At 40.5% G+C, this 13,513-nt stretch overlaps 1 protein-coding gene across 30 annotated transcripts in view; it reads right to left on the minus strand.

Moving 5' to 3' along the window:
* Nucleotides 1-13,513, minus strand: part of DTNA (dystrobrevin alpha) — a 391,558-nt gene that overhangs the window by 89,992 nt on the left and 288,053 nt on the right. For all 30 annotated transcript variants that reach the window (XM_067699356.1, XM_067699351.1, XM_067699358.1 and 27 more), the window contains one exon: nucleotides 4,281-4,494. In XM_067699356.1, coding sequence (XP_067555457.1) covers nucleotides 4,281-4,494 — 214 coding nt within the window. The remainder of the gene's footprint in view (nucleotides 1-4,280; nucleotides 4,495-13,513) is intronic.

Genomic DNA, 13,513 nt, shown 5'->3' on the forward strand with positions numbered 1-13,513 from the left:
TCATACTAAGTGAAGTAAGTCAGAAGGAGAAAGACAAATACCACATGATATCATTTATATGTGGAATCTAAAATATGACACAAATTAACCTATCTACAAACAGAAACAGACTCATGGACATAGAGAACAGACTTGTGGTTGCCAAGGGGGAGGGGGTTGGGAGGGGGATGGAGTGGGAGGTTGGGATTAGCAGATGTAAGCTATTATTTATAGAATGGATAAACAACAAAGTCCTACCATAAAGCACAGGGAACTATGTTCAGCATCCTATGATAAACCATAATGGAAAAGAATATGAAAAAGGAATGTATATATATGTATAACTGAATCACTTTGCTATACAGCAGAAATTAACACAACATTGTAAATCAATTATACTTCAATAAAAAAATAAATATTTGGGTATGATGGGATAGGTAGTAGGAAGTGACATCAGATTTCCATACTGGATCTCAATTGGATAATTAGAAGTTTACTATTATAAGAGATAGAATTGAACAGTCATTTTATTCTTGTTTCTATTCTTATATTCACTTCTAAATTGTATTTCCAGGTACTGGGACTTCCTGATGGCTCACCTCTCACATTGTCTAAAATTTCAAAATCCATCAGACAGAAAATTTGTTTTTCAGTAGAACTGCCTGTATTCATTTGCTCTGCCAAAGGAGAGCATGAGAAGCATCTGCAGACTGGGGTCTCTATGTGGATGTGCCAAAGGAGAGCATGAGAAGCATCTGCAGACTGGGGCTCTATGTGGATGTGTCTGTGAATCTCTACAATGAGATTTCTTTGGGTGGATGTGTTTCTAAATCTACTACAATGAGATTACTGAAAGAATACATCAGGGGCCTTCCTATCTGTAAGAAGATTAGGAATCAAACATTCCTTCTGAACATTTTTGTGAACTACTTTTTTTTTAACATCTTTATTGGAGTATACTTGCTTTACAATGGTGTGTTAGTTTCTGCTTTATAACAAAGTGAATCAGTTATATATATACATATATCCCCATATCTCTTCCCTCTTGCGTCTCCCTCCCTCCCACCCTCCCTATCCCACCCTTCTAGGTGGTCAGAAACCACCGAGCTATCTCCCTGTGCTATGTGGCTGCTTCCCACTAGCTATCTATTTTACATTTGGTAGTGTATATATGTCCATGCCACTCTCTCACTTTGTCACAGCTTACCCTTCCCCCTCCCCATATCCTCAAGTCCATTCTCTAGTAGGTCTGTGTCTTTATTCCCGTCTTACCCCTAGGTTCTTCATGACATTTTTTTTCTTATATTCCATATATATGTGTTAGCATAGAGTATTTGTTTTTCTCTTTCTGACTTACTTCACTATGTATGACAGACTCTAGGTCCATACACCTCACTACAAATATCTCTATTTCGTTTCTTTTTATGGCTGAGTAACATTCCATCGTATATATGTGCTACATCTTCTTTATCCATTCATCTGATGATGGACACTTAGGTTGCTTCCATGTCCTGGCTATTGTAAATAGAGCTGCAATGAACATTTTGGTACATGAATCTTTTTTTTTTTTTTTTTTTTGTGGTACGCGGGCCTCTCACTGCTGTGGCCTCTCCGTTGCGGAGCACAGGCTCTGAACGCGCAGGCTTCGGACGCGCAGGCTCAGCGGCCATGGCCTATGGGCCCAGCCGCCCTGCGGCATGTGGGATCCTCCCGGACCGGGGCACGAACCCGTGTCCCCTGCATCGGCAGGCGGACTCTCAACCACTGCGCCACCAGGGAAACCCCCATGACTTTTTTTGAATTATGGTTTTCTCAGGGTATATGCCCAGTAGTGGGATTGCTGGGTCATATGGTAGTTCTATTTTTAGTTTTTTAAGGAACCTCCATACTGTTCTCCATAGTGGCTGTATCAATTTACATTCCCACCAACAGGGCAAGCTTTTGCACAGCAAAGGAAACCATAAACAAGACCAAAAGACAACCCTCAGAATGGGAGAAAACATTTGCAAATGAAGCAACTGACAAAGGATTAATCTCCAAGATTTACAAGCAGCTCATGCAGCTCAATAACAAAAAAACAAACAACCCAATCCAAAAATGGGCAGAAGACCTAAACAAACATTTCTCCAAAGAAGATATACAGATTGCCAACAAACACATGAAAGAATGCTCAACATCATTAATCATTAGAGAAATGCAAATCAAAACTACCATGAGATATCATCTCACACCGATCAGAATGGCCGTCATCAAAAAATCTAGAAACAATAAATGCTGGAGAGGTGTGGAGAAAAGGGAACTACTCTTTACCTTGGTATAATCCTTAAGCTTAGCATCCAACAGTCTTGCAATGATTCAGCTACATTATCATAGCTATTTAGAGAACATTTACAGCTCTGATTTTTGAAATGCTCTTCCCAATATTTCCAAACAAAAGTGAAAAAGCTATTAGGTTAAGCCCCATCTGTTTCACAAAATACCCCAACCTTATTGTTAATTTGGCCCCATTTCTGTATTTACAGAGTTGGTCCAAATTATAATTATTATTATTATTTTTTTGCGGTAGGCGGGCCTCTCACTGCTGTGGCCTCTCCCGTTGCGGAGCACAGGCTCCGGACGCACAGGCTCAGCGGCCATGGCTCACGGGCCCAGCCGCTCCTCGGCATGTGGGATCTTCCCGGACTGGGGGCATGAACCCATGTCCCCTGCATTGGCAGGCGGACTCTCAACCACTGTGCCACCAGGGAAGCCCCCAAATTATTTTTTAGCTTTGATTCCTTATCAAAGCTTCGAATCCTCTAGAAATACCCCAAGATGTAGCAGGAAATTCTCTCTATTTACATTTTCCATTGTTATAACAAATAAAGCTCCTGAAGACTTCAGTAACAGGTCTGAAAGCTGCCATGATCTTGTTAAGGGGACACGACAGAAATGCTGTTATAGAAATTCCACGGCTTGGTTCCACTCTGCCACCTGTCATGTGGAACCACATCTTCCTCTTCCAGCCCTGTCGCTTGGCTACCACAGTGATTAGCCCAAAGCAGTACATCACTTCTGAAGGCTGCACAGACTAAGCATGGAATCTATCAGGCTGGACTACTTGTTTATTTCAACTTCAGAATTTCTCAAAATATTAACACGGAGACAATAATGTATATTGGTCAAACTGAGCATGCACAATTCTGTCAACACGCTAGGTCGCAACGTGACAGCTGGTGACTTTTGTGAGCGGCATAATAACATTAGCCTGGCTGGAACATCTCCAGTGCTGGGTTTAAATATTCCCAAGCATTGGCTAGACAACGAGACTAAGCAAAATCTTCTGAGATTCTTAAAATGGGATTGCTGAAAGATCAAGCTAGCAATTTTCCTTCTTAATATTCAAAACCAGGGGTGAAACTGGAGGTGCTGATCCTATATCTAGCCTAGGGGCCATCAGCAAACCCCCCTTTGTAATTTTCGGCTGATAATGTGATTCAGGGGAGGTTTTACATTTCACAGCACTGCCACATGTGCCTTGGAAAAACCATCGAAGTTGAATCTCTAAATCCCCATTCTGCCACTATCATGCTGAGAGCCACTGGACCTGCCGATTGTCAATGGACAAGTGACCATCTCTCTGTACTTCGGGTCCTTCATCTGTAAAATGAGAGGTTTGGAAGAATGGTCTTTAAGATCTCAGACAGTTCTGAAATTCCCTAGGTCTGCGAGGGGAAGTTATAAGATAATGAGGCTGAGTTTCAGTCATGGTGTGTGGATGGCATCACGTTGTTTTACATGGTACCTTATCGACCAGTCCATTTAATGCAAGTCACGGCCACTTTTACCAGGCTGGTCAAGAAAGGAACACTTTTCAACATCTGTTTGCTCTGGGGTCTTGTTATGACACCTCAGAAGCACTGTCTTAGATAATTTGCAAAGGAGAGCATTAAAAACATCCTCCCACATCATGGTTCATTAAATCGCTCCACAGGCCTATCACGCAACACTTCCAAGCGTCCATAGCTTCTAGGAAGCATGGGATGAGTTAAATAAAGGTCAGCATATAAAATACAATTGTCCAAAAAAAAAAAATACAATTGTCCTCCACTTCCTATGGAGATATTTTACTCTCTAAGTCATTTCCAAAGCATTTAAAATTTATATCAAACACATAGAAACTTTATTGAGATAAGTATCTGACCAAGAAAAAAAGAAGCAGTTGGTTACTCTAGAAAATTCTTTGGAATAAAGACCAAGAAGCGCAAGAGGAAGGGGAGACCGAACATGTAGTGAGTCACAGATATGCAGAGGGAGCTTACGGATCAAAGGCGGCCAGCAGGAAGTTTAGCAGGAGGCTGATGGACTGCTCCACCTGAATTTGGTGAGTGGTTGGCATCCTTTTGTTGAGCTGGTAAAAAATGGTGGAGAGCACAGCCTCCAATCGGGCCACGTTGAGTTCTATGTTTGGGTCCACGTTGTTCAGACCATTTTCCCTCAAAGCTTCTATGACGTTCCAAATGTCCACCAGGTGCACTACATACAATGAAAGCAGAGTGGACACATCAGACCAGAGTGCATGGAAAGGTAAATTCATTATTATACATGTATCATCTGTCCTCTTTTGTCAAGATGCCTCATACGCTTTGGTATGTGTTCCACTACTATAGGAGTTGACATCAGTAAAGGCACATAGCGCAGGATCTCAAAGAGCTGATGTACAAGGTGTAAACAGCAAACAAATGATTTTCTGAACATCACAGTAGAGAGTTATTTCTATTCTTCATAATAGACCCTTGAAATACTTACATGTGAGGAATGTGAGAATCAAGGAAGTTAACCGACAAATGCAAAGGTCCGAGGGAAGTCACCTGGCATTTGTATCCAGGTCTAGTTGGCTTTTTAAAATATTGAGATATAATTGGTATATAACACTGTGTAAGTTTCAGGTGTTGATTTGATACATTTCTATATTGATTTGATACATTTCTATATTGCAGTATGATTACCACCATAGCGTTAGCTAACACATCATGTTCCATAATTATCAGTTCTTTTTTGTGGCGAGAACTTTTAAGATCTAGTTTCTTAGCAACTCTGAAGTATATAGTACTTGTGATTAAAATTAACAAGTCTATGTGGCTTTAAAGCATTTTCCCACTTGTACACACTGACCCCTTACAAAGAAAAGAGAAAACCAACACTTATATTCTAGTGTTTGAAAGGCTATCAAAACTGCATTTGAGCATTTAAAATATTTTCATTTATTTACGTATTTTTAGTAGTATGAGGTTTGAAATAAGAAAAAAGGGAAAGTTAAAGTAAGCAGGAAGGCAGGCGGGGGAAAAGGAAAAGTTATCTCTACAATGCAGCAGTACAACTAAGGCACAGATCACTTAACTCACCTGATCAAGAACAGTTTCTTGGTTCCATTGTTAGTAAGCTCGTGTAACTTAAGTCATGATTACTTTCACTAGGATAGTCAAGAAATCCATTTCTATTTCTTTCCTGTTCACCCCGAGGTCTTGTTATGACATTCCCAGATAACACCACCACAATCAAGATGATGGACGCGTGTATCAACCCCAAAGGTCTCCTCATGCACCTTCTGATCCATCCTGCTCCCCACTCCAGGCAACCACAGATCTGCTTTCCATCACGATTTTCTAGAATTCTATATCGCTGGAATCATACCATATGTACTCTTTTTTTGGTCTGTATTCTTTTACGTAGTGTAACTATTTTGAGAATCATCTATGTTGTTGCATGATAGTAGTCTGCTCCTTTTTTTTTTTTACTGCTGAATGGTATTCTGTTAAATGATATGCCACCATTGGGTTATCAACTCACCTGTTGACGGACATTTGTGTTGCTCCAGTGATTGGTTATTATGAATAAAGCTGCTATGAACGATCATGTACAAATCTTTGTATAGACATATACTTCCATTTCTTTTGGTAAATACTTAGAAACAAAGTGGCTAGGTTGTATGGTAGGTGTATGTTTAATTATGAAACTTCCAAAGTGTTTTTCAACGTAGTGGTAGTGTTTTACACTCCCATCAGGAGTGTGAGAGTTCCAGATTCTCCACATCCTCACCAAGTTGAAGGTTCACTTTTCATGACACTTTCGTGTTTGAAAATAAATGTTGATTTTCTCAATGAAGTATATACTTATGTTTTAATTCCTGAGAACTACACACACCACATATGCTTTTCCACCAACAACGTTCAAGTTTTAGTCTCCTATCTATCTCTTTGCTCACTTCTGATCCTATATTTGAAAAACAAAACTAACATCTATTGAGATCCTGGACTTGAAGTTGTAATTAACACCGGACTTGGAGTCCAAAGACCTAGGTCCACATCTAGCTCTTCTACTACAAGTGCATACCCTTTTAGCCTTGACTTACAGCCTCACTTTCCTCATCTATAAAGTGGGAATTGTGTTCATTAAATGGAAAAATGCATGAAATCAAAAGTGGTAGTGCCTGGTACATGGGTACAACACATTATACATGAACAAGTGAGTAATGTCAGCCATGTCAAAAGAAAACTTTTTGGCATATCTCTGGTTTGGAGCCGAGGAATACCAATCACTTTCCAACTGAATTACTTAAATATTTATCAGATTTGGATGAATTCAGATGTGATTCCAATTTTGCAACCTTCTCTGTATATCACATAACAAGGATGTTCTTTGTATTTCTTGATGTTATTTATCCAATTTTTCAATTTAGCAGGTGAGGTACTCCAAGGGAGATAGCATTACAAGTTGAATTTATTTATTAATTAAATTTTCTTGAGGGAAAGAGCTGGTATTCCTATAATTATCCTCTATATGTTTGATCTACAAATCCTCTGGATCTAGTCCTTGGGGATGTCTGGGTACAGGATACAAAGAGAGCAGTGATGATGAGATCTCCCCCATCGTCCTGGTTGGTATCTGTGCCCAGGTAACCACAGGAAGTGGGGTACTGAACTATTCTGATCTGAATCCTGGCTACGGATCACATGAAACAGGCATTGGAGAAGAGGAATATGGACTGTGAACTTGAGCACAGGAGGGAGATGGCTACAGGGCAGGAAATGGCTGCTGCTGGAGGGAGATAGTCTGGACGGCTAGGTCTCTCCTGAGGAGACGTTGTAGAGCACAGGGAAGCCCTCAGGATTCCCACAAGCGGAATAACACAGGTCCACGGGAGTGGCCAACAGACCCATAGGGAGGTTCCTTAGGCAATTTAGCCTCTGCGTGTCCAGCCTATACTCACCTCTTCTCTTCCAAACCCACTTTCTCTGGGGTTCCCTTCTCTAGTGAATGGCACTAGCCCCCGTCCCTCTCCCTGGTCCAGCCAGAATCTGCATTTCATCCCTGGGTCCTCACATCCCACACGCTCTCAGTGACCAAGTCCTATGAATATATCTCTTAAATGTCACTTTAACGCCTCCATTTCCATGGACCCTTATTTGCATCACCCAATTCCATCATCCATTGCTGTCTTCACGATCTCTTATTGGTTGACTAAATCAGTTCTTTCGCCTTTATTCTTTCTCCATTCCAATTCTTCCTACACACTGCAGTCAGAGTGATATTTCTGAACTGCAAATCTGACATGTCACTTGTATGCTGCTGAAAGTCCTTTAATAGCTTCTCATTAATTTGAAATCCAAACTCTTCAACATGTCTTGCAAAGTTCTTTTTGATCTGGCCTCATTTACTTCGTATCTATGTCTCATCCACCATAACTTAGTGTCAATACCATTTCTTCAAGGATGTCTTCTGGATCCCCTGCCTCTAGGTTTTGTATCCCTCCTATGTGTCACCTTAGAATCCTATTATTCCTCATCACAGTATTTGTGGACTCTCTGCACAGACCAGCTGGTCATCTGTTTCCGCCAGCTGGTCATCTGTTTCCGCCTCTGCATCGCACATGCCACAGAAAGAGACTGCCTGTCATGATAATTGTTCACACCCCTAGCACTGTCACAGGGCCTCACACATCATAGGAGCTTAATGAATATTTGTTGGCTAAGTGAGTGTATGACAAGGAAATGACAACAGTGAAACAGGGTCTTCTAAGGATGCATTCAATTGCTAATGACACAACAAGGCGTAGTCATGAAAAATCACACAAGCCTTGGACTGAATCTTAGATATATCAACAGTCAAATTACTTGACTTCTCTGGATCTTCATCTTAGAAAAGCGGGGCTGATAACAGTCCTTACCCTCTGACGATGACTATGAAGGTTAAATGGGATGATGCCGGTAAAATGCTTGGCATAAGGCATATACCATAGGAAATAATAATGGCCTATGATTATAGACAAGTAAAACATCTGAAAATCATATGAAAGTTATTAAAAATAAATCTGTTCTGTATTTGTGTCTTTACACACCTAAGGTCTCCATATAAGGAAAAATAAAATACTAATTCTGGCTGTGAGAATAGATAGTAATAAGTGACTTAAAAAAAAGCTAGTTTTCATAATTATGTGCTGGGCACTGTGGTGGGTCCTGGGGACTCGATGGCAAACCATACAGGTGTGGTTCCTGCCTCATGGACTAACAGTCTGGTGGGGATACAGGCATGCCTCACTATTGCACAAACAGATAATCAGAAATCATGATTTACTGTGACAGACAGGGTGCCAGGTACAAAACGGGATTACGACATGGTCGTGAAGGGGCCTGAAGAACAAGATAAGGTGGAGGAGCACTGTAACCGCTATAAGGATTTTGGTCTTTATGCTAAGACACGGGTTTTGAACAGCAGAGTGACATGGTCAGTCATGCAGCTTAAAAATATCATTTCTGACAGTGAGGGAAGAAAGGAACAGAGGTGGACAGGCACACATGCAGAAATCGCTGGAGACTATGGCTCTAGTCCAAGTAAGAGACTGTGGCCTTTTTCCATAGGGGGTGGCAGTACGCAGACAACTATAATTATGCACGTTATTTTCTAGGAGTGACAGAGTGGAAACGGTACGGATTTTGCCATCACAAAGACTGAGGTTTCACTCCTGGCTCCACTAATAACTGTAAAACTGTGGGCAAGTTATCTCACCTCCATACAGTTTATTATTCCCTTTTTAGAAATGAGAAAGCTAATGCCACCCAGAGGGAGTTGTAGTGAAGATAAAAGAGAAAAGGTATACACAAGGGCTGACCACAGGGCTTGGCACATAATATTTTGTGTTAAAATAATTAAACACTCTCTGATCTGCAGCCATGCTATTCTATTATTAATTTACAAGATTTATTATGAATCCAAACTTAAGCTTTAGCCCAGTCCTCCAAATTAAATAAACTAATTAACATACAATTTTGAGCATATATTATGTAGGTGATATAGAGAAGCACAAACACCGTCCCAGCCACAAAAGCAGATACCTATTCAGTTTGGTTGTCAAATACTCTGCGTTAGTGGAGTTTGAATTGATTTCACTGTATTTGTTAACAGAGACCTGGTAAGGAAGGCCTGCTTTCATAAAGATTTCTTGGAAGCTTTATTTCACTGGTAACTACTTTGAGAGGTTCAGATCACAGCACAGAGTGATACAAGTTGTACACGTTCCTGGGTGGTTGATTAGGTTTCCACCTGATTTCCCTACTGGCTATCCATTATGACCTTGAGCAAGCCACATAGTGTCCTTAAGTTTCAGTTTCCTCATCTGTAAAATGTGGACAATAACAGCTTTTCCATTACAGGGTTATTGTGGGAAGCAAATGAGATAATCCATGTAAAGCACTTCACATAGTGCTTAGTGCATAACAAGCATTCAATACCTATTATTATTGAAAAAGTATCACAAGCCTTTTGCTTAATTAAATAGGAACATTAAGAAATGAACTAAGTTGAGAGTCATTAGGAAGTTATTAAGAGGTCTGTTTTAAAGGTCTGACAGTTGTATGTTACTTATTGTTGAGCTATCAAGTCATTTTAGAAAACGAGGAATTTATTTAGGTCATGCAATGATGACTGTATAACACTAGATGGCACTGTGCACACTTTACTAAATAGCCATCAAGCTTTAAATGTCCATCACAGAGCACCTACTATCACGCACAGGTGATAAGAAGTGGGGTTTCCTCATCTATAAAACTGCATACGTTTTATACTAATATATTACATAAGACACCAGTTTGCATAATGAAATTATTCAGATAACATTAACCATATCAAGAATAGACAAAATGTATTCTTTTTTTTTAAAGATTTTTTTTTTTGATGTGGACCATTTTTAAGTCTTTATTGAATTTGTTACAATATTGCTTCTGCTGTTTTGTTTTTTTGGCCCCGAGGCATGTGGGATCCTTGCTCCCCAACCGGAGATTGAACCTGCACCCCCTGCATTGGAAGGCAAAGTCTTAACCACTGGATCACCAGGGAAGTCCCGACAAAATGTATTCTTTTTTTTTTTTTTTTTTGCGGTACGCGGGCCTCTCACTGTTGTGGCCTCTCCCGTTGCGGAGCACGGGCTCCGGACACGCAGGCTCAGCGGCCATGGCTCACGGGCCCAGCTGCTCTGCGGCATGTGGGATCTTCGCGGACCGGGGCACGAACCCGTGTTCCCTGCATCGTCAGGCGGACTCTCAACCACTGCGCCACCAGGGAAGCCCGACAAAATGTATTCTTAAAAGCAATATTTAGTACTTCACAGAATCTTAAAAATAATATGTTAATTTCAGACATTTATTATTAACACGTCATGGTCTGTCTTTATAAATAAATGGAAATAGACAAAGCTTCAATAGTTTGCCTTAAATTCAGGCAATATCAGGAAGAAAATGGCTGGGTCAGAGGCAGGATGGGGGGGTGGGAGGAAATGTTTGTATGTGGGTAGAGAAGAGTTTGTTGATCTCAAGCGATGTTTCTTATCTGTTTGCTGATCTCTTACACTCTATTAACAAGAGATGGACTCTTTATATCATAGATATAGATGACTTAAATCCAAGTATCCCTGAGATAAGTGCAAAAATGCCAAACTCATTTCTACCACATAGAAATGACCGAGGTCATAAACTTTATGAGAAGTAGGAGAATCATATAAGTAGGGTAAAATCTGGAAGAGAGTGTACAGATAGGATAGGAAAATCAAAAGACACTTCATGAAATAGGGCTCCTCAAAATTCCCAATTCCAGATTCTACCACTTACTGATTCCAAAATTTAGCAGGATGGGAAAGGGCTTTGACAAAGCTCTCCACGTGACTCTTCACAATCACTGACTTATCAGCCTTTAGAAGGCTCTCAGAGGGCTTGCAGCTGGGGAGAGTCAATAACCATCATCTAGTGACTTCATCTCATTCACTTTGGAGTGGTGGTTCTCAACTATGGCTGCACACTGGACTCACCTACAAGGCTATAAAATAGCTCCCTGGTGATGCTGCAGCTGCTGGTCTAGGACCATACTTGGAATCCCAAGACACTAGGCTTGTTAGAGATGCAGACTCTCAGGTCCCCACCCCAGACCTAGAGAATCAGAATCCGCATTTTAACAACATCCCCAGGGAGCCTGTGTTCACATTAACGTATGAGAAGCACTGCTCTAAGGCAGAAGTTCTCAGTCCTTCCGCATCAGGACAGCCTCCTATGTTCTAATAGGTTGTGAGGCACATCACAAGAAGCTGGTCACTATCAATTTATGCAGTTTAAGAATGATTTATGTAATTATGTCTATGCACATTTGGGAAAAAAAAGAACAAAGAATGTTTATTACTCATCATCCAGGTTTACAAGGGTTAAGTCGCAACCCACTGCGACCAGCCACAGACAGTGCGCCCTGAGGGATGAAAAAACAGGATGAGGCATTCTGTGCTTTGTATAAATGGGCACCTAGATAGTTAGATGCATATCTCAGGAAGAATTTCAATGACCCCAGATTCTTGCATCTTCCTATACACAGAGAAACACTAAAATCATTAACTTGAGATACCTGTTCTTTGCGCCTAGCAGTAATCTTTTACCAAGATGTATGTTTGACATCATGTACTTCCCAGCCAAAAAATTCATATATATATGAATTTATCCCCGCTACCCCATATAACCCTGCTACCTCTTTGGAGCAGCTCCTTAGACCTGTCTCCCGGAGTACAGTCCTCTGTAAGACCCTGAATAAAACTTAAACTCACAACTCTTAGTTAGGCTGGGAATTGAACATAATCTGTCAATATGCCATTGGGAATATGCATACCCTCTAGTGTGTAGACGGTGTGTGTGTGTGTATATGCGTGTGCACGCCCATACACATGCCCTCTCAACCCTCACCCACCCTTGCCACCGATACTTAAAGTGATGGTGACCGTTATCTGAGGCTTTGTTATGACTTGTTTTTCCACCTCTGAGACATGCAGGTAAGAGCAGGGTGAGTTCTGCTGTTGATTTACTCATCAAATCCCACCGCAAAAGAGATAGGTTGCTTCTCCTGAAAACTCATCCAACTCTCCCCTCCCTGGACCAAAGTTTCCTGACCTTCAGGAAAATTCCCAGCAGGAATTTTCCCTTGTAACCACACTCTTCAAAGTATGAGAACCAAGTTCAGGTGGTATTTCTGAGTAGTTTATGCTGTGGGTTTGGAGTGCCAAATTGTGTTCATTCACATAGCAGATCCTGAAAATATGTTTGTAGGCTTGTAGAAAAGTTAATTATGGAGATTCATTCTTTTAGTTGTCCAGTAAATTCTGATGCTCTTAGCACTAAAAGATGAGCACACATTAAAGCACTGTCTTCTTCCTATGACAGCTCTCAAATAGCAAATTTCATTCAGTATTCTAAATGCCAAGTAGACTTTAAGTAAAAATGCTTTTAAGGAGCTTCACGTGTGGGTCAGGCCGCCACAGGGTGGGGTGTGAGGAGGTGGGGAGAGGAACGTATCCCCTTGTGAGTGCCAGGAATGACTTCAGAGTCCTCTTCAAACTCATTACCCCAAGCCACTAACAAGCCTTCTTAGCCTTCCATTCCAGAGACTAAAACTTCATTCATACATTAAGTATTTATTCAGCCCTTATTATGTGGCAGCACTGTTCTGGGTTCTAGAATTAGCATCAACAAGACAGGCAGGTACCTGATCATACAGAACTTGTAAGTGGTGACGAATAGAGATATTTAGCAAACAAGTGTCTTGAGCATGCAACAACAATCTATTTTTTCTTATATAGAAAATAAATAGACTTAAAGATAGTAGATTTGGACTCAAGTCTTTCTTCATTCGTACAATAGGAATAATAATATCCACCTTTCTTATTTTATAGGTGTCCTGGGAATAACAAAAATGGAAAAAGTTTAGTAAAAATGTAAAGCACTATATACATTTTAGGCATTACTCTTATTTTTGAGAGAAAATTTACTGTCGTATTCAGATAGAATTATAAAAATCCCCTCCAAATTCTTTCAATTCTTTGCTCCACTCTGTCAGTTATAAAAATATTTGTCCCTTAATACAAGCTTTTTTTCTATAATTTCAGGTTTGTTTTCCTCTTAACAGATGTGATGTTATAAAAACCCATGAGAGATTGTAACAGTGATGACTAGTTTAGTTCACTTTCAGATCAAAT

Source organism: Pseudorca crassidens, chromosome 12 (genome assembly GCF_039906515.1).
Source record: "Pseudorca crassidens isolate mPseCra1 chromosome 12, mPseCra1.hap1, whole genome shotgun sequence".
NCBI lineage: Eukaryota > Metazoa > Chordata > Mammalia > Artiodactyla > Delphinidae > Pseudorca > Pseudorca crassidens.